The 22,381-nt window shown below is 44.1% G+C and overlaps 1 protein-coding gene across 4 annotated transcripts in view; it reads left to right on the top strand.

Moving 5' to 3' along the window:
• Positions 1–9,828, top strand: part of WDR37 (WD repeat domain 37) — an 84,067-nt gene extending 74,239 nt beyond the window's left edge. For all 4 annotated transcript variants that reach the window (XM_063099839.1, XM_063099838.1, XM_063099840.1 and 1 more), the window contains one exon: positions 6,874–9,828. In XM_063099839.1, the coding sequence (XP_062955909.1) occupies positions 6,874–7,005 (132 nt within the window). In that variant the 3' untranslated portion in view covers positions 7,006–9,828. The remainder of the gene's footprint in view (positions 1–6,873) is intronic.
• Positions 9,829–22,381: the final 12,553 nt, after the last annotated feature.

A 22,381-nucleotide genomic window follows, 5' to 3' on the forward strand; every position in this document is an offset into this window, starting at 1 on the left:
CCCGTGGCTCACTTGGGAGAGTCTGGTACTGATAACACCAAGGCCATGGGTTCAGATCCCTATATAGGGATGGCTGGTTAGCTCACTTAGGAGACTGTGGGCTGACAATAGCAAGTCAAGGGTTAAGATCCCCTTACCAGTCATCTTTAAAAAAAAAAAAAAATCTGGTCTATGTGGGTTACATAAATTTGCTGTGCAACATGTAACGTTTCCATTTTGAAACACAAATTTATGAGAATGTATTTGACTTTATTACATGGAGAGTATTTTCCCTCAAGAAAATAGGGAGTTTTGCATGTTTTTTTGTGGTCCTAATTCCGTGTAGATAATTTCATTATTAGTTATCTGTAAACATTCAGCCTTGTTGGAATTATAGAATTCTATTGTGCTTGGATTTTATTCTCTCCTAAAGTGGTATATGAAATAAATTTACTTTTAATATTAATGAATAACATTTAACTTCATTTTGAACTTGTAACTCTTCTTCAGATGTGGTTTTCAGTGTCACAGAACCTTAGCTAGAAATTTGTACTTGTAAATACCTATAACTTCTACCTTAAGAAAATAGAAAAAGAAGAGCTAGAAATTATTAGTTTATATTGTTCTAACTTCTTTCCACTGACTGATTTCTTTTCTTTTTTAATTGAAACGTAATTGATTGTACATATCTGTGGAGTACAGCATTGAATATCAGTATCTTTGTGCAATACGTGATGCTCAGATCAGGATAATTAACTATATTTATCATTGCACAATGTAATAATTTTTTATGGCCCTTTACCAATTTCTTGCTAACCCCCCTCTCTCTCCTCCTTTCCCACCTCTGGTGGTCTCGGTCCGTTCTCTCCTTTTGAAAGTTAAACGAATTATTGTGATTGTTGTTTCTTTCTGTCCCCTCCTTCCTTCCTCCCTCCCTCCTTTCTCCCACTTATGAGTGAGGACATGTGGTATTTCTCTTTCTGTGCCTGACTTATTTCACTTAACATAATTTTCTCTAAGTCACCCATGTTGCTGTGAATGGTAGGATTTTGTTCTTTTTTATGGCGGAGTAGTATTCAATTACGTATTCATACCACATTTTCCTTATCCATTTGTCCATTGATGGACATTTAGGTTGGTCCCAACTCTTGGCTGTTGTAAATAGAACTGTGATAAACATAGGACTGTAGGTATTCCTTTGACATGATGACTTCTATTCCATTGGGTATATACCCAGTAGTGGGATTGCTGGATTGTATGGCAGTTTTATCTGTAGTTGTTTGAGAAACCTCCATACTGCTTTCCATAATGGCTGCACTAATTTACAATCCCACCAGTAGTGTATAAGGGGTTCCCTATTTCTACATCCTCACCAACATTTATTATTCTCTGTCTTTTTGATACTGGCCGGTCTAACTGGAGTGAGATGATACCTCAGAGTGGTTTTGATTTGTGTTTCTCTGATGCTTAGTGATGTTGAGCATTTTTTCATGTATCTATCTGATGGCCATTTGTATATCTTCCTTGGAGAAATGTCTATTCAGCTCCTTTGCCCATTTTTAAATCAGGTTACTTTTTTTTGTTTGTTTTTACTGTTGTTTGAGTTCCTTGTATATTCTGGATATTAATTCCTTTTTGGATATATAACTTGCAAATATTTTCTCCCATTCTGTAGGTTGTCTTTTCATTCTGTTGATTGTTTCCTTTGCTGTGTAGAAGATTTTTAGTCTGATATAATCCCATTTGTTTATTTTTTCCTTTGTACCTTTGTTTTTGGGGTCTTATTCATATAGTATTTGCCCAGTCCTACTTCCTGAAATGTTTCCCCTGTTTTCTTTTAGGAGTTTTATAGTTTCAGGTCTTATATTTAAGTCTTTAAGCCATTTTGAGTTGATTTTGGTATATGGTGAGGGGTACAGGTCTAGTTCATTCTTCTACATATGGATGTCCAGTTTTTCCAGCACCATTTATTGAAGAGGCAGCCTTTTCTCCAGTGTATGTTCTTGTTGCCTTTGTCAAAGATCACTTGGCTGTAAGTATGTGGGTTGATTTCTGTGTTCTCTATTTTGTTCCATTGGTCTGAGTGTCTCTTTTTATGACAATATCATGCTACTTTGGTGATTATAACTTTGTAATGTAATTTGAAATCAGACAATGTTATGCCTCTGGCTTTATTTATTTTTTTGTTCAGGATTGCTTTGGCTATTCAGGGTCTTTTGTTGTTCCATACAAATGTTAGAATTGTTTTTTCTATTTCTGTGAAGAATGTCATTGGTATTTTGAAGGGGATTACCTTGACCTTGTAGATCACTTTGGGTAGAAAGGACATTTTCACAGTGTTAATTCTTCCAGTCCAAGAGCATGGAATGTCTTTCCATCTTTTTGTATCCTCTTTAATTCCTTTCAGCGGTGAGTTGTAGTTCTCATTGTATGGATCTTTCACCTCCTTGGTTAAATTGTTTCCTAGGTATTTTATGTTATTGGTGACTGTTGTTAATGGGCTTGCTTTCTTCATTTCTTTTTCTGCAAGCTCATTATTGGAGTATAAAAACATTACTGATTTTTGTGTGATTTTGTATCCTATAACTTTACTGAAATCATTTATCAACTCTAAGAGTTTTTTTTTGTAGAGTCTAGGTTTTTCTATATAAAGATCATATCATCTGCAAACAGTGGCAGTTTGACTTCATCTTTTCCAATCTGGACGTTCTTTATTTCTTTTTTGTACCTGATCACTCTTAAGCTTTTCCTCATTCAGGATGATATTGGTGGTGGGTTTGTCGTATATGGCTTTTATTGTTTTGAGATACTTTCCTTCTGTACCTAATTTGCTGAGAGTGTTTATCATGAAGGGATGATGAATTTTGTCAAGTGCTTTTTCTACATCTATTGAGATAGTCATGTGGTTTTTTCCTTGATTTTGTTGATGTGGTGTGTCACATTTATTGATTTGTGTATGTTGAACTATCCGTTCCTCCTGGGGTGAATCCTACTTGACCATGGTATATAAATTTTTTGATGTGTTGCTGTATTCTGATTGCTAATACGTTGTTGAGGAATTTTCCATGTATGTTCATCAGAAATGTTGGCCTGTTGTTTTCTTTTTATGTTATTCTTTGTCTGGTTTTGGTATCGGTGATGCTGGCCTCATAGAATGAGATTGGGAGAATGGCCTCTGTTTCAAGTTTTTGGAATACTTTGAAGAGAATTGGTATTAATTCCTCTTTAAAGATTTGGTAGAATTCAGCAGTAAAGCTAGTCCTGGACTTTTCTTTGTTGGGAGACTGCTGATAACTGCTTCAATCTTATTGCTTGCTTCTGGTCTGTTCAGGTTTTCTATTTGTTCTTGGTTCAGTCTTGGTAGTTTTTAATGTGTCCAAAACTTTATCCATTTCCTCTAGGTTTTTGAATTTATTGGCATGTAGTTGTTTATGATAGTCTCTGATGATTTTGTATTTCTGTGGTATGGGTTGTAATGTCTCCTTTTTCATTTCTGATATTTGTTATTTGAGTCTTCTCTCCTCTTTTTTTAGTTAGTCTAGTAAGTGGTGTCTGTTTTGTTTGTTTTCTTAAAAAACCAAGTTTTTGTTTCATTGATCTTTCATGTCATTTTTGGGTATCTATTTCATTTAGTTCTGCTCTGATCTTAACTATTTATTTTCGTCTACTAATTTTGGGATTGAATTGTTCTTGCTTTTCTAGTTTGAGGTTTAGCCTTAGGTTGTTTATTTGAAATCTTTTTGTTCTTTTGATATAAGTATTTATTGCAGCAACCTTCCATGTTAGTACTGCTTTTGCAGTATCAAGTTTTGGTATGATGTATCTTTATTTTCATTAGTTTCAAGAAATTTTTTGATTTCCTGTTTAACTTTTTCTTGGTCCTTCAGGAGCCTGTTGTTTAATTTCCATGTATTTGGATAGTGTCCAGAGTTTTGCTTGTTATTGGTTTCTATTTTTAATCATTGTGGTCTGAAAAGATACTTGAAATGACTTCAATTTTTAAAATTTGTTGAGATTTGTTATATGACCTAACATGTAGTCAATCCTGGAGAATGCCCATGTCCTGATGAGAAGAACGTATATTCTGTAGTGGTTGAATGAAATGTTCTGTAGATATCTGCTAGGTCCAGTTGGTCTAAAGCATAGTTTAATTCCTGTGTTTCTCTGTTAATTTGTTGCTTAGATGGTCTGTCCAATGCTGAGAGAGGGGTGTTCAGGTCCCCAGCTATCATTGTACTGGGGTCTGTCTCTTTCTTTAGGTCTAATAGTGTTTGCTTTATATGTCCGGTTGCATGTATGTTTATGATTGTTATGTCTTCTTGCCGGATAGATCCCTTTATCATTATAATGGCCTTCTTTTTCTCCTTTTTATGGTTTTTGGTTTAAAGTCTGTATAAGAATAACTACTCTTGCTTGATTTTGGTTTCTATTTGCATGGTATATCTTTTTCCATCCCTTACCTATTAGTCTGTGTGTATCTTTATAGGTGATATGAGTCTCATGAAGACAGCAATCCAGTCAGTTAGTCTGTGTCTTTTGAGTGGGAAGTTTAATCCATTTATTTTAGGGTTGTTATTGAAATGTTTTGTTTTACTCCTTGCATTTTATCCATTTTTCTTTGAATATTTTAAATATTTTTTGTTCTTTTCTTCCCCTTTTATTTTTGTCTTCGAAGTTTGTTGGTTTTTTGAGGTGGTAAGACTTAGTGTCTTTCTTTCTTGTTTGCATTTTTGTTCTATCAGTGGGTTTTGTTCTTTCTTGTGTATTCATGGTAGTGATTATCATTTTTCAGATTCCAGATTCAGAACTCCCTTGTTGTTTCTTGCAAGGCTGGTCCTGTGGTGGTAAACTCTTGTAGTTTTTGTTTGTCTGGAAAATACACTATTTTCCCCCCATTTCTGAAGGTTAGTCTTGCTGGATATAATATCTTGGCTGGCAGGTTTCTTCTTTTAGTATTTTGGATAATCATCCCATTTTCTTCTGGCCTGTAGAGTTTCTGTTGAGAAGTCTGATGTTAGTTTGATGGAGCTCCCTTATAGGTGACTTGATGCTTCTTTCTTGCTTCTTTTAAGATTTAATTTGCCTTTGAGCTTTGCCAGTTTGACTGTAATGTGTCTTGGAGAGGATCTTTTTGGTTTGAATCTGTTTGGGGATCTTTGAGCCTTCTGGAGCTGAAGGTCTATGTATCTCCCTATGCCTTGGATGTTTTCCATTATTATTTCGTTGAATATGTTCTGTGTCTTTTCTTTTCTCCTCCCCTCTGGAATACCCATAATTCAGATGTTTGTGTGCTTAAGGTTGTCTGTTAGCTGACAATCTCTTAGATTTTCTTCATTTTTTAAAATTATTGTTTCCATTTTTGTCCACTTGGGTCAGCTGACTGATTTTAAAAAGAGAAAAAACATTAATTTGAACTTTTAAGTAGTAGAGTGATGAAAGGGACTAATAATTTAAAATTGTTTTACTTTGGGGATAAGGTAAGTGACATTTCCCAGAAGTTTGTTTCGGGAAAGCCAGCTCTGTGGGGAGTAACAAGGAATTCCAGGGTAGAAGGCCCTGAGGTGTGGTCATTGTGATGTGTGAGCAGGTCCTAAACTGGGAGCCCCAGAACTTCTCATGTGCTGACATGTCTTATGACTATCCATCGTCGTGGGGAGTGTCTTCATGTATGTGTGTGTCCACAGTCCTCTCTTTCTGGCTGGTGCTGTTGTGGGGAACGCATGAGGCAGGGAAGTCCCTGTTGGGACTTCACCCGAGGTGACAATCATCAAACCAGGAGATGCAGCCTCTATCCTTCTCAACGGGCAGCTCTTTATTCTTAACAACTTTCCTGGGTGCCAGGTGGTCTTTTCCTTTACCCAGATGTTAAGAACCTGGTTTCACTGTTTCTATAGTGAATGCTGGAAATAATCTTTAGTTCTTGTCCAAAGGCTTGGTTTTACTACCAATTAATGGATGTATTATTTATTTATTTTTGGTGATAAAGAAGTAAGAGAAGATATCTTTTGTAGCCCTTTGTCCTGTGATCTTTCTCACAATTGCTTTATTTTTGTGGCCTATGGTAGTTCTTTCTCCAAATGTATAAACATCATTATATATGTGTGAATGTTTTGCAGAAGAAAATTTTGCGTCATTATCTGAGTGTTTCTTTTACCTCATAAGTCTCAGTCAGTTTTATTTAATACTGATTCTTGTCCTTTATTGTATGATGTAATGACAACAGTGTATTAGTGCTATCATTAGAAGAAATGCAGATGAATCCTAAGGCATTGCTCAGAGACATGCTAATACATATGCACTACTATATCACACTGTAAGGTTTTCCAATATTTTGGAGTCATTTTTTCAACATTCTTATATTTAACTTGAATTCTTGATGATAGCAGGAATCTACCTGAAAGGCCATTTGTTTATTCTTGTTTTATTTGGCACCAAATGTGTTTTTCTAGCTCCTTTATTACCCGAACCAATTATTCATTAAAATGGTATTTGAGGTCTTTCAGTGAATTTTATTTAATTTATTGTTAAATATGTTCCAGCTTTATTTATTTAAAATCTTCAAATTGATTACTTATTTTTTTCTGTTGGACTGTAATCTTATTCATTTTCTTAAAGAAAGAATCATAAAGTGCTTTTGGTATGAGCCCCACCAAATCCCTTCATCCAATCACATGTTCTGACCTCACCTCCACACTGGGACATTACCAACACATCCCTGGAAGCCTGGGGTCACGCTCAGAGTTTTTGGCTCACTTGGAGTAATCCTGTGTGTTAATTTTTTTTTTTTCTTTTAATTTAATCGCTTTGAGTGGTATGGTTATTAATTTGGCTGAAGTTTTATAACTCTTGTTTTAGGAATAATTCACTAATTTTGGTTTGTTTGGTTGTGAATAGGGCCACAGAAGGATGGTGTGCTGCTCAGCATGGAGTGAAGACCACCCCATATGCAATCTGTTTACCTGCGGGTTTGACAGGCAAGCCATCGGTTGGAACATCAATATCCCTGCCTTGTTACAGGAGAAATAAGGGCGCCCTGTTCCTAGTTCCCTCGTTTGCCATGGACCTTTGCCTGGTGTGGGCTTTCTGAAGTTAATCAGCCATTTTTGTGAGAGTCTGACCCTGGGAAGGGTGCCTCATATGTGCTCTTTCACGTTGTGCCCTGCTTGCATGAAGTGTACAGAAAGACGTATGATCCTGTTTTTATTTTTGTCCTGTGTGTGTACATTGGCATCCTCTGGTCAGTAGAAGTGAATCTCACCTACCATGTAGCACAGAAGATGCTGTGAGTTGTTGACATTGGCAGATGGACAGTCGGGCATTACATTTGTGTGAATTAAATGTGAACCTGTGTACCTATTGTGAGGCACAAGCAGTCTGTTGCATTTTCTGGAATAATTGTACGTATCTACCTTGTACCGGGAAGATTGCAGAGCTGTGTTTGTGTTGGCTAATGAATGACAGGGAAGAGCAAAGATTTCATGTTTACTTCTCTATGACGTTTTAGCATGTGCTGTTTTGTAATTCAATCTCACTTCTGATTTCTGTTACAGTTCTGTAAATATAACCTAGATTTTAGAAGTTAAAAAAAATAGCACAAAATATTGAGGTTGCAACGTTTGGAGAGTTTCTTTTGAAAAGAAAAGGTTTCTGTTCTTTTTATAGAAAATCATTTCAATCTCCTGAGGTCTCGTACTAGCAAATTCTAAAGTATAATGATTCTAATCACTAATTTCAGATATTAAGCAAAATGTAAAGCACTTTAGTTTATAGCTATGGTTATAAACAGTTTTTAGAAGGTTCAAATGACTTATCCACTAAATGTGACTTGACCTTTATATCCGAAGGCCTTGCTACCTGAAAGCAAAGTTTTATTTCCTGTCTACATCTTTGGTTTGCATATTTCTAGATGGGTTCACTTCCTTGGTGGTATTTGAGAGCCAACAATGCACATGAATGAGTACTACCTCAAAAGCAAATATTTGGAAAACTTTGGAGTCTCACAGTTGCCTAGCTGAAGCACTTTTGATTTGTAGTTGGAATACTGAGCTCAATTCAGAATGAAGACAGACAGTCGCATCAAATGTATCCTGGAGGTAGAAGCTCCTTCAGTTAGGCTGGTCAGGTGATAACCGTAAGAAATAGCGGGAAGCAGCAAGATGCTGTTGTCATGAGTAGCCGGGATACCTCTCAGTGCCAATCCTACTACTGCTTGAGTGAGCCTGTTACTCTTGCCTTCTCAGAAATTGCTGTTCATCTGATATTTGTAAGTTAATGTTTCTTGTTGAGTACAGTTTTGATAAAGAGACATCTCAGTTACTGCTCCTCATATTTTCAGTTCTTTAAATACATGTTTGGAAGCTGATCACGTGGAGAGACACAGGAGGGTAATATCTAAAACCTTCATGGTGCCCTCCCCAGTCCCATGATTTCACTTGTTCCGTGGGGATGTGGGCGGCACCTGGGCTGCTGCCTGATAGGTAGCCATTTGGTAAGATGTAGTGCTGTCCCTCGGAGAGCTTACAGAGTGAGAAGTGCCTCATTGTTGGCACCGTTTACCTGGGTCCTGCAGGAGCTGATCTTAGGAAGTTCAGATCTAAGCCATGCAGAATGCTTCCGCAGTGGCTGACAGCTGGCAGAGAAGGAGGGACCCAGGGATATCCCACGACGACGTAGTACAGAGTGGAGGTTGCTGACTGTAGGACAAACAACAAGTGCTTTGGAGTAATTTGATTTTTGAAGCTCAAAAATTTGCTGCATTTTTAAAGTCCCACTCTTTTACCCAACTGCACTTTTTGAGAATTGGAGTCAGGCTGGTCTCTATGGTTTATCAGGATTTTACGTTTCAGCTCCTGCTGTCTGGAGCACAGTTTGCTCAATGGATCCTGTATGTTATCTGGTATTAGCTGTGGCCTGGCTTTGCCTTACAGCAAGAGGCCTGATGGCCACACCCTCCCATTCCTGCACCTGACATCCAGTACCCGACTCCAGTGCAAGTGTTGTGTGCTGAGTTCTCGGGTTCCTCATATTTTAATTTGAAAGTCTAGGTGTCTTAGAGAGATTGTTAGGAACATTGAAAGATGCTTACAGATAGCTAAATCAAACTTAAGAACCAGATCTCTACCGGAGTAAAAAGTTTTGAAGCTTTAAAAAATATATATATTCATGATGGCCATTTAGGTCTGTGCAGACTAGTGGCCTTCACTGCCAGTAGCTGCTCTTCTTCTCATGAACTGGAGGGCCCCCCAACCCACACACCAGAAATGAGGCTCCTCAACTCATTCTGTGAGAGTAGGAGACCCCAGGGTGCTCGGGCAGACTTCTGGGGAGCAGGGCAGCACTTACTGTCAACCACTGTGTCGCCTGTCAGTGTGACCTCACCCCACTGCTGCTGTGGCCTAGTGTTGGTCCAGAGTCACAAAGGAGATTGGGGATAGTGTGCACGTGTGTGTGCACGTGTGTATGTGTGTGTATGCGCATGTGTGGCTAGCATTATCATGTTGTCAGCTACGTGTAATCTCATTTGAATCAGTGTTTGGAAATGGGGATGGTTTTGTTCTGTGTGCTGATATGTCCAGAATTTCATTTAATAATGGAAGGAAAACAGTGGTTACTGAATGATGTGTGTTGACATAGAATCTCATATAAGAGAGATGCTGTAAAAGGCAACACTGCACATCAGTGTCTGTAGAGTCAAAAATTCTGTACATATTTTGGAATCTGAAGAATTCTGTGTGAATCATTTGTTACTTAAATCTGTGAAAAATAAGTTTCTTTGGAGGAAAAATTATGCATTTGTAACTGTTATATGGAATCACTTGTTTTTATTGTATTGATGTAATTGTTTTTAAGTGTTCAGTGTCTTCATTGTAATATGAAATTCATTAAAACATTCATATTCCATGATTACTATTATAAAAGTTTTATATTATTGAGATCTCTTACTATTTTTACTTTTTTTGTGTTTTGCTTTGGTGGAACATTGTTAACAGCTGTATAAACATCAAAGTGACCTACCAGTTTACAGGGATGACACAGATGGCCCTCGATTTACAATGGGTATGTCCCGATAGAGCTATTGTGAGTTGAAAATAAGTTGAAAATGCATTTAGTACACCTAACCTGCCAAACATTGGAGCTCAGTCTAGCCTACCTTAAATGTGCTCAACTCTTATGTGAGCCTACAATTGGGCAAAATTGTCTAACACAAAGCTTATTTTATGAAAAAGTTGAATATCTTGTAATTTCTTGACTCCCATCTGAAAGTGAGAAACAGAATGGTGGCATGGTACTCGAAGCACAGTTTCTGCTGAATGCATGTGGTTTTTGCACCAACATAAAGTTGAAAAATAGAAAATCAAACCATTTTAAGTCAGGGATTGTCTGTTTTTCCCATTTGAAACATTTTAAGTTTAGACTTAAAAATCAGTTGTGTTTCCTATCCATTTCTTGTGCAAACATTAAATGATACATAATTATGCTTCTTCATCCCTCATCACCACCCCGGAAGTTTCTGAGAGGGCTAGTAATTAGACATAACACAAGTTTTTGGTAAAGTTCCTTAGGATCATAAAGTGCTTGTGCTGTTCTTATGACAGTAAGCTTGTTTAAAGTAAAAAGATTACAGCTGTAGAAAGCAGGCACTTTTTCTGTGGAGAGTGCAAGTCAGCACTGGTAGTGACTGCTTGTGTCTCGCTACACGCTGGTCCAAGTGGACGAAGCTTTGTGGCTGGTAGAGCAACCTCAGAAGGCATCAAGTACCTCTGGACTGTTCTTGCTTGTTAGTGGCTCCTTTTGTGGACTAGTAAAGCTCACTGTCTAAATTGCACAGGCATCAGAGTCTATTCGGACCCACAAAGGTAGAAATAGCTCCACTGATTACTTAACTTTGACTTTACTCCTTAAGTAGTGATTATTGTCAGAATTTTATAGTTACATCTTCAGTTGACTTAAAGGTTCATGCTGTATTAGTATGAAGAGTCAAGAAGAAAAGACTTGCATTGCTATGGTTTCTTTATTTTTTTAACATTCTAAGATGTGGAGCAGTTGTGGGTAGAGAGAGAGGGGAAGGGGGAGGAGAATAGGGTGGGAGGAGAAGGAAGGAGGGGGTATAGTTGAGGCTCATGGCACCTACCTCATTCCGGCAGGGGACCCCAGGGGGCTTCTGGAGGTGGCTGTCATCACTGGGCTGGAGGCAGATGGTGGGGGGGGGCATGGCTGAGGCTGTTGGCCCCCCCACTGCACTGGCTTGGGAGCCCCGGGTGCTTCTGGCGGTGGCTTGGTGGTCATTGCTGGGCTGGGTGAAGACATTGGGGGTGTGGCTGAGGCCCTCAGCCCTGCCCCTATCCTGGCTCAGAAGCTCAGGGGGCTTCCGGTACTTCTAGGTTTTATAAGTGTTCTTTGGTGGTGTTAGACTTTTACTGGTTAGTATCAGAACTTTGTCTCTGATCTGTGGGTTTTTTGGTTTTTTTCAGCTCTGTGTGTTGGATTGTTAGTTACCCCCACCACTTAAAATTCTGCATTGAAACTAATTTGTTGTTAGTGGCGGTTCCATCGTGTAATGGTTAGCACTCTGGACTCTGAAACTAATTTGTTGTCCTTTGCTTACTTCTAAAATGGGGGAACTTCCTAAGGGAACCAGCACTTGAGCTGTGTGGTTGAGCTGAGTTGCTGCTTTGCTGCTGATTCTCTGGGGAAGGCTTTTTGTGCAGCTCAGGTTTTAATTGTTCACCTTGTAAGCACCTCTGGGTCTTGTGAGATCCGGTACACCTGGGTTGTATGGAAATTCTGGTCTGGGCCTGAGTCTTTTCAACAAACTGCACCCCCTGCAGTTCTATATTCCTGACCAGTCTCCACTGAGTAGGTCTGTACTGATTGGAGGGAAGATCAGCTGTCCATGCTGTGCCCCAATGTTCCCCTGCTGGGCCCATATCCACTGCCCGCACTCCAAACACTTTCCATGGGATGGGCCATGTGCCGGTCCCTTGCGATGACTCACTGGCTCCTTTTTTCAGTTGTTCTGGCTCCTCACTCCTATGTGGGTCCATGGGAACCTTGTTAGTGGTCTTGCTGGCCTAATGGCTACCAAGGCCCATTTCTCCCCTGCCACCTCCAAGCAACTTCATACAAAGGGCCACAGATGTGGCTTTTGCCGGCTCCTGCTCTGTGTGCTCACCAGGGCCAGCCTTGAAGCAGCTGGAGCTCGAAATGGTGGAAGCAAGCCTTTCTGTCTCTCATCGTGGCTTCTCTGGCCTTCATGCACTCTGTAGGTCTCTCCTCCTCTTCCCTTGAGCTCTAGCGGCCCCAGCTTGGCTGTCATTGCTTTTTCCATTGCTATGATTTCATCAAATGCTGCTAAGACGTCTGTCTCCCTCACTACCCATAGATTTTCTGTTGGTTTTCCTCTAATAATTCAGAATTTTAAAAAGTTATTCCAAAAATTGGGAACATCTCAATTGTTATATACAACCTATAACATGTGTAGTCCATATTACAGCAGGAAGAAGGCTGAAAATGAAACCAAATTCTTGTGTAATTTGAAATTAATTTTATTAAAATATCTTTTGTTAAGACGCTTTTGGTCAAAATGAAAATAGACTAAACATATGTTTGGAGCTGTGGGAGATCTGTGTGAAGGACAAAGGACAGGGTTCCTTGGTGACCTGGTTGTGATTTGTGGGCTGAGAGAAAGATGGGGGAGCTGCTGCAGGTGATGTGGTCAAGGAGGCTTCTCTGAGGAGGGGACATTGGAGCGGAAACCTGGAGGTTAGCGAGGGTATCCAGGAAATGGCAGCAGCAACTCCAGGCAACGCAGTGGAAAGAGCTTGGCACGTTTTGGGAAATCATTGTGTCCGAGCGAAGGGCGGCTGGCCCGGGATGAGGCACGCACAGTCTCACTCTGAGTGTGGATTTCATTCTGTGTGCACCGACTTCTTGGTGGAGGTGGCTGGACAGGGTGGAGATGAGAAGCCACGCTGTTAGCCGGGGCAGGGTGCTGGGCAGTGTGGAGAGAGAACGAATTTGAGATCTATTTTGGAGTTAAAGCAGGCAGTCCTTGCTAGCTGGGAGGGTGCTTGATTCTATAGTTGAGCAGACATCTGTGAAAAGACTGTTACTGCCGAGCCTATGGCTTCAACTCTGCATGCATTCCTTAGTGCACCCAAAAGATGTTTCAAGCATGGACATCCTGAATGCGTAAGGATTTTTCACTTAAAAAAGATGAACAGTGTGTTAAGAAATTTCAGTCCCAATTTAGAGACATTAAGTTGCCTGAGCTCAATTCTCCTGCCTGTGCAATAGGGGTTTTGGCACCACAACTTCACAAACCACACCGTCCCCAAGCCAGGCACTGTGTGCTTCCCTCACCTGTTGGGTGCTCTCAGAGCTGTTACTTTCTGTCACGTGACTCTTTGCCTAGGCATAATTGTTTGGTTGGGGTGGGAGGGTGTGCCTAACCCTAACTGGCTGCAGGTGGTCTCTGGAGAGGGGTTGCTCTTGGGGCAGAGACATGTGCAGGTGGTCTCTGGAGAGGGTATGTTTGCAGGACCGTGGCAGTTAGGAAAGCACCAGTGATGAGTCTAGCTTCAGCCTGATTTATGGGATATTGGGAGCAAGAATCACACCATGTTAAGGCATGAGGGTCAGATTCATCCTCTCTGTCAGTCAGCCAATGGTTTGGGCTGCCCCTGGTTGTGAGGAGATACGCTGGCTTCTGTTTGGCTGAGAGCAGCTGTCTGGTGAAGGGGTAGCTGTGAGCCATTTGAAATCATCCCCTATAGCAGCTGACAACTGGGTGCACCTGTCTTTACGGGAATCTACGTTGAGTGAAAGCATGTCCACCACAGCCCACTGTGTGTCCTGCTCAGACCATTCCTTTCTCCCACTGAATTCTCTTCTTGAGAAGCAGGCACAGCTTCTCAAGGATTCTCACTGGTCATAGTTGTGGGAAAATTTCTAGAGAACTGGCTAGTGGGATGCACGACACCTCTCACTGGTGCAGTGTGTCATGATACCCCAATCTCCGTCTTCCATCACTGACTCCAGGTTCCCTCCCCCATGTCCTGTGGTGTTGATGCTGCGAGTGGGACGGCACCATTGGCACCAGCTAGACTTGCCTGATAGGGAGATTAGAGGCTCATCACTGTGGTGTCTGAGCCCCTTGTCCCCACGCTCTTCTCCAGCTCTGGTTGCTGTACTAGTCTGTTATAGTCAAAACTGGGCCTGGATTCACCTGAGTGGTCCTCCACCGTGACCCATCTGGTTTTTGCAGAGACCAGGCTGGTGAATCAAGGGGGTACATGAGGGGACCTCCTCTCCTGCATCACTTGTCTTTAGTGTGACTAATTCCGCCGTCCTCTCAGACTTGTGATATGGTTTGATTCACTATCTTGTTCTAAGAGGTGCAGTTTCTGGGACTCCCACCTGGCATTCCCTATTAAAACAACTCTAACTCCTACAGCTCAAGGAACCAATCTGAGGGTTCTGCCAACATCTAGAATCTCTGAGAATGTTTGTTGGTTATACATGTGGGAACCAGGAAAGACCCTGACGGTGTCTGTGGCTCCAGGTGATCCTGTGAGGTGGACCTGAGACAGGGCTCCATTTATCACCTGACGCCACAGGCCTCTACTCTGGTGGGGGGCCTGTCATGATGCATTTATTCCCTGGAGTATTGGAATCAATGTGGACATCATTTGCAGTGGGCCCCAAGAGGACTAGACGTTTCCCTGTCCCCTGTGTGTGGTTGCCCCACCGTTGTGGCTCTAAGGTCACACTGGGGAGGGCCTGGGGGCCCTGATCCACCACCTATAATGATGCTGCGGGTCTTTCCTCCAGCTGGCAGGTTCCCCAGGTCTCTCCTTAGGGTGGCTGGCCTCAGGCTTCTGCTTGTCCATTCTTCATTTGTTTTGATTTTGTGTGTGTTGAGTGACACCCTTGCTGACCAACCATCTGTCTCGCCCTGTGAACGCTGTGCTCTATGGGCACCACCACAGACCCTGCAGCCAGGCCCTCTGGCTGCCCACTCTGGCAGCTAGACCCTCCTTGCTTCCGACCATTGATTGCTGTCGCTGGACCCCAGGACTCTTCTCTGCAATCCCCATTGCCCCAGGGCAGTGCTTCCAGACTTTGCTGCAAACGGGAATCACCCAGAGAGCTTTAACAAGTCCAGATGCAAAGCTGCACCCAATACCAGCTGTTCTCCACCAGGGGTAAATCTGCACCCAGGGGACAGTTGGCCATGTCGGGAGACAAATTGTCACAACGGGGTAGGGGCTTCTCCTGGCATTGGAGGGTCAAGGCCAGGGTTGCTGCTCAACACCCTACAATGCACAGGATGGCTCCACAGCCAAGAATTATGCATCCCAAATATCAGCAGTGCCATGTCTGAGAAACCCTGGCCCATACCTAGCAAGCCAGACGTCTGTGGTGGGCACCCGTGACTCTGTCTGTAGAGATTGGGGACCGCTGTTTCAGGGACCAACTCTGCATCAGGGTCCCGGCTCTCAACACTGGCCTGGAGAGGAAGTGCTCAGGGGTCTTGCTCGGGCACCCTTGTGTCTGTGAGTCTTCAGTCACTGTCTTCTCTGTCTTCCCGTGTCTCTGTTTCATTAACAGAGGCTGACACTTTTCCTAAGCTTCTGAGCCAACCCAGATGTTAGAAGCATCTCCCGGAGGCCCCTGTCAGAGTGGGTGATGGGTAATTTTATGTGTCCCCTTGGCTGGGCCACAGAATCCAGTTTTTGGTCAAATACTGGTCTAGGTGTTGCTGTGAAAGTATTTTTTTATGTGAGACTAACGTTTGTATCAGTGGACTTTAAAGCACATGATCCTTTGTAATGTGGGTGGGCCTCATCTAATTGGTTGAAGGCCTTCAGAGAAAGACTGGGGTCCCCCAAGGAAGAGGAATTCTGCCTCCAGATGACTTGAGACTTGAGCGGTGGCATCAACTCTCAGCCTGCTGGTCGATCCTGCAGATCGTGGACCTGCCCGCCTCCATCATTGTGCGAGCCGATTCCTTAAATTAAATGTCTTTCTCTCTCTCTGTACATCCTCCTTTGGCTCTATTTTTCAGGAGAACCCTGAGTAACACAGATGTTAAATCTCGTGTGGTGGAAGAGTGCCCTTATGCATACAAACTTTCCTTTATCTGTCTTTATGCCCCACCTCGTGGTGCAGGGTCCTCGGGGTCTGCTCCCAGGTGTTCCCTCCCAGACCCCGCCAGCGTGTGCTAACAGTGTGGGAGCAGATCCTGCAGTTCCTTTGTCGTATAATGCCTTTCCTTGCTTAGCTTTCCACAGTCAGGACCTGTTGAAGGGAGACCCTGTTTCTCTGGCAGTGGAGGGAGGTGGAGAGAGCCTCATCTCGCAGGGAACATGCTCCTGTAAGGCTGGCACTCGTCTCCAGGCAGGTGGATCACTGCTGCAGGCCCACACGGCTTGTGTGGGGCTCAACCTGCTTGAATGAGTATCTGCTGATGTCCCCTTTCCAAGTCTTAGGCTCCTGCTCTTCCTGACTTTGGTGTAGGAGCTCTGCCTCAACTGGAGTTCAGCCTTCTCTGGAGTTCAGCCTTCTCTCACAGTCAAGTTCTGTGCCTGGCTTCTACCTCGCCTGCCCTCTGGCAGCAGGATGTGAGTGTTTGTTTAAATGACAACCAAAGAAGCTCTCTGACAATCATACTTTGCTCAAAATTGATCATTGATTATCCCAAGTATGTCATTTTCTTCCAGGCAACATGGTATTCAGCAATGATGGCTCAACTCAACAGTCTTTGTAGCATTGCTCAAATGCTGGAGATTTGCATGAGGATATGCATCCCCTTCCACCCACCTCTTGTTCAGTCCTCAACAGGCAGATGTCTTAACAGCAGCACTGAGGACCACCGACACCCCCTCTACCAATGGTGGGTCCTTTATTGATAGCCACAGAATTCTGGGACCGTTCTTGATAGCAGCTGTCTTAGATCACGCTCTCCAGGAGCAGATCCCGAGACAGAGATTGGGGCACGTGATTTATTGAAAACAGTGCTCCCAGGAGAGCAGCAAAGCCTGCCAATTCTGGTCTCAGCCGGCCTCTGGCTCCAGCCTTTTACCACGGGGAGCTCCGGAGCAGGAATTGTCCCTCAGCATTAGCTCCTTGCTGAGGCAAGGGGTCTGGCTTTTGCATGTCTCTGAATCGTCAGCTGGGGGCTGTGCCTGGTGTGGGGGAGGGAGTGGTTCATAATTGCCTGGGTGAGTGGCTTCTGCTTAGCTGAGGGGAGCCCTCCAGAGAAAAATGGTGGCTGTAACCCATTAGCCAGCAGCTCTCACAACAGCTGGGGAGCTGCGCACCAGCCGTCAGAGGGATCTAGGTTTGGCACCAGTAGTGCCATGACACATACCTCTCTGTAAATCACAGCTGAGGGCAAAGTCCATCTCCTGCCATAGAAAACAAAATTGCTGGGTATCTGTTTCTCTGGTCCTGTGTGGCTAGAGCACGGTGCGTAGCTCAGACACATCCACCTTTGGCTTGAGAGGCGGAGCACCTCTGGTGGGCGGGACCTGGGCCTGTGCCCTTGTCACGGCCCCATCAATGCACCTAGCCCATCCGCTGCTCATGGTCATCCCTCCTCAGCAGGCAGCTGGGGTATGTTTCAGATGTTTCTCTTAGCTCCAGAGCTTTAAGCTCAACTCTCCAGTCTGTCCAATAATTTTGTGGCCAATTTGCCTATTTTACTACTTTTATTGATCCCTGTTCCTGTGTAACAGAGCAACATTAACCTGTTACTGGATAATAAGAATCTTGAGTGATACAGAAAGAAGTTGGGAAGCGTGTTAGCTCAGTGTGGTACACAATGTAGGCAGCAGGGAGAGAGGTGAGCTGGCTCAACTGGTGACATGTTTACTCCACACGTGACAACCCACATCTGGTGAGCTGAGCTGGGCCTTTGCCTCTGAAGTGAGGCCAGGTTGGATCAGGTCCTCTTCTGGACACATCACTGGTCTTCAATAGAGGCAGAGATGCTGTGATTTTGGCACTTGAAATTTAGTTCATTTCAAGAAATATTTATCAGGCACCAAGTCTGTGCAAAGCATTGAACTAGTACTGGGGTTCCCAGATGGACAAGGAGCAGTCCCCAGCCGGAGGAAGCTACGGATGCGCAGCTCAGTGGGCGGTGTGTGTGCACATTGTCTTATGGGATCAGAGGGCTGACACCCGCCTGGCCCCAGGATGACCTCCCAGTGAGCGTGATGCCGGCGAGCGTGATGCAGGTGAGGCTGGAAGGCAAGAGTGGAGCTTCGGATGTGTGGTGGTTCATCGTTTTCAACCTGTTGCCAGCCCTGCAGGTTTTGGACTGAGCAAGCCTTCACGATCGTGTGAGCTAATTCTTTAAAATACATCTTTCTCCATATAGATGTACCCATCCTGTTGGTTCTGCTTCTCTGGAGGATGCTGACCAAGGCAATGCAGAATAACAGGGTGGGCAAGACCCAGGAGCGTCCAAGTCTATTGGCAGTCAGGCATTATTAGAGCACAAAGCATGTGAAATTCTTGGGGACAGAATTCGGTATTCTAGAAGATCATAGGTGTCTCTCTATGTGCTTAACACACTTGGTAAGTGGGGAGAGCCTCTAGCTAGGTCTAGAAGACCCTGCAAGCCTCTATGCCAAAGTCACTGTCCAGGGCAGCTGCCCGCACTGGTGGGCCACCTTGCCCCAGCCTCCCTGGGCCTGGCTGTCTGAACTCTTCCCAACAGTGTTCAGTGTTGGAGAGCACATCAGCATTTGTTTTTAAAGAAGCCATTTCAAGCCTATTTTATCATCAGCTCTATGCAGATCAGGGAAGTAAGACTTTTGCCTCAAACCAGGTGCTCAGAGGCAGCCTTCACGTCACTGTCACTGTAGCCTGGGCCCCAGTGTGACAACATCTGGCTTGCTGGAGGCCCCAGGGGTTTGTCCTGCAGGTCCTTTCAGGGTTGGGTTCTGGTCCCCTGTGGACTCCTGCTGACACAGCCCGTGGCTTGCGTCTGGAGAGCCCAGTGGGATGGGGGCTCTGGTCGTGCTTCGCCACAGCTCCCAGGTGCCTGTCGTCAATGGTGAGTCAGGGGGCCCGGCGAGCACACAAACTGGAATTGATGGTCCTGGCCCAACTGGCTCGAAGACCTGATGGCCAGGCTCCAGGGACACACCAACTTCCACGGAGGTGTCACTTGACAGCCAGGACATAACCCACTGCATCAGCTGGTAGACGGACTCTGGTCACAAGGGACATTTACCCAGTTAGTGTAGTTGAAGGGGAGCATAAGGAAAGTGATCATCATTCAGCAGGCCGCTGTGTTCACAGAACGGAACCAGCAGTGGCAGGTGTGCTTTCCAGAGAGAAAAGGGGAAGGGGGGAGGGGGGAGAGAGGGGAAAGGGGGCAGAAAGGGAGAGAGAGATGGTGCAGGAGTGGAACCTCCCTCTGCAGGTTGGAATGGCATGTTTCAGAGGGGCCAGATGACTCCTCTGCCATAAAATCTGGGTTTGGAGGACAACCAGAGTGCAGAAGCTGGCGTTTGTGCTGGGTGCCTGAACAGGTCTCCTCCCCCCGCTCCTCGTTGGGAGAACTGCTTATCCATTTGTTTATTTGTATGTTACTGAACACCTACTACATGCTGGGCACTAGAAACATGCTGATAAGTGAATGAGCAAACCAACCAAAAGAAAGTGGCTCCAGATCGTGGCCCTGTGGAGTGTGCTTTCTAGCAGGTCCCCTCCTGAAGGTTTGGGGACATGGTGCCACTGTGCAGGACGAAACGAGCCCAGCCGTCAGCAGGAGCTTGGGCTGAGTAAGAGGCTAGCTCCAAGGCCCCACTGACTGCACCCTCCTTGTCGTCCTGGCTGTCCTGTGGGCTCCCCCCAAGCTGAGTGCCCCTTGCTCTTTTGCTTGGCCGGCCTCCTGTCCCTCTAACTGCTCTGCTCACTTCTTCATGGGTGGACTCCCAGCGAGCCGCCTGCATGCACCCCTCCACTGCCTGTGTTGTTCCCACCTTATCTTATGGTGTCAAAACATTGCCCCTAACCTAATGGAATTTCTCCTTTAAAGCTCCCAGACATCCTGTTGGTCATCTGCGATATTATCCATGTCCTCGTACTGCTCTCTCCACAGGTTTCTTCTACGCGGTTAAGTGTCTCCCCGACGTGCTTTTTCCTCTTAGGCCAATGAAACTTACACTGCCCCGCTCTCCTCCTATCTCTGTGACAACTTATCTCCCTCCATGGATCCAATTCCTTCCCCAATACTTTCTGACCCTGGAAGCTGTCTTGCTCTTGCCATTAAAACCGTGGCATCTTTGAGTGGAGCTATCCTTAGGAGCATCTCACCTGGGCCTCCCACCAGATGTGTTCAGTCTCTGAAGAAAAGCATCTTTCAGTGTAGGAGGTTTTCTCTATATCTGACCCGATCCTTGCCACAACCCTGCAGGGTAAGTATTGCCCCATTTTGCAGTTGAAATCCCTGAAAGAGCAGAGTTGTCTGCCCAGATGTCACAGAGCTCACTGACAACAGAGCCAGGACTGCAAGCCAGCATCCCAGTCCTTCTGAGCCACTTCCTCACAGAGCAAGTCATTCATTTCTGAAGAGTTAGTGGAGATTGTTTCCCAAAGGTGAGTGCCAGATATGAGTCAAAACTCTCCTGCAGCAACCTGAGCTCTGTGCAAGTGGGGACCTTCTAATACGAAGTTCTCAGTGGGCCTAGCATTAGACTTAGCCAGGTGGTTCAGGATTCTGAAAGGCCAGGGTGGGGGGCAGCCGCTTTGGAGCAGGCCAGCATTAGTGTCCACCCTTATTGTCCTTGGTCTTCCTTGCACTTCAACTTTGTTGACCAGAAGACTGTTTCAGAAACCTGGCCCTTTAAGGGCAGTGGCTTTCTGAATTTCTGTCATCAAGTTAAACCTGACTAAAGGGACCTGATTTAACAGCTCCAAGGAGGACAAAGGCACTATCAATCACGGCGCTTAAAACCACTGCTCTGGCCATTTCACCGTTCAGCCTTTGTGCACACCTGTCGGATTCTAAGAATCAGAGTAGACTCCAGTTACTTTCCTTGGGAACATGCCCTTAGCTGAAACCTTTTACTAAGACAATATATCATAAGCTTCATGTTTCATGCCTTAAAATATTTTCAACAAGAAAGAAAAATACCACAAGAAGTGAGGCAATACTCCAGGAGAGGGCAGACAGGGACTCGGCCGGCTTGAGGAATGACTTGGGTAGGTTTGTAGAAGCATTGAGTTTAAGGAGGTTGCCAAGAGTCAGACCACTCTCGTTTCCAGACATGATGGCATTTCTCTGGTGGGAAGAGGTCCTCTGTGAGTGACAGCAAGCATTGGGTACCAACCCCAAAAGTCACTTCTGGAGACCATGACAACTGAATCAGGAGACCTTTCTCTCTTTTGGCGAACAAACAGTCCCTGCCACCAGACACTCAGGTTCTCAAAGCTTGGTGATGATTCAAACCAGATGACCTCTGACTTTGAGATTTGTCTTGAACCTTGTTTATGCTTTTGGGTCTCTAATTTTATTCCCTACTAATAGCCCCAGCTCCTAACTATCCTCTTTATTAGGGGTAACTTACTATAAGACTCAAAAGATGAGAACCTCTTTAGAACACTGGCACTCAACCAAGAGGAGCATGCCCCCACCACCCAAGATGAAGGGAAGGTCGTGGGGCATCCCTGAGATGTGTGCAGACCTCACTTCCACCTCTGTCCTCTGTGTGAGATCTCATGTGCTCTCACTTGAGTTGAGCCTCACTGTGGTTAATGTGAAATAAGTGTGGACTGAAAAAGGTAAGAAATCCCCACCTTGGCCTGCAAGGGGATGTGTGCTGGAATTTCAGACCCTGGGGTGGCTGAGTACTTTCAAACAGAAAATCTTACCTGTGATCACTCCACTATAGCATGCATTCTCTCTGTTCAGCATACTTGTAATATTCTCTATTCCTAAGGTGACAAGTGGAAAATAAAAGTTCTTTCAGCTGGCAAACTTATGTCTCTTTCCAGACATAGTTGTATCCAAACTTATATCTCTGGAAAGGGGAAAAATGTGATACTGGGAAAACACTCAACTGAACTCTGGAATGTTCAGTCTCTGTGGAGTATATAGAGCTGAGGCTGCGATATTTTAGGTATTTATTATGCCCCAATATCCATGGTATTAGTTTTCTGTTGTTTATAAATTACAGAATACCTGTAATTTATAAGAAAATGAAATTTATTTCTTACAGTTTTGGAGGCTGGGAAGTCCAAAGCTTAGGGGCACATCTGGGGAGGGTCTTCTTGGTGGGGGTTTGCTGTAGAGCCCTGTGGTGACCAGGGCATCACCTGGTGAGAATGGCAAGAGTGGGGTTTCACATGCTTCTTCTCTCCTTATGAAGCCTCTGTTCTA

Source organism: Cynocephalus volans, chromosome 6 (genome assembly GCF_027409185.1).
Source record: "Cynocephalus volans isolate mCynVol1 chromosome 6, mCynVol1.pri, whole genome shotgun sequence".
Taxonomy (NCBI): Eukaryota; Metazoa; Chordata; class Mammalia; order Dermoptera; family Cynocephalidae; genus Cynocephalus; species Cynocephalus volans.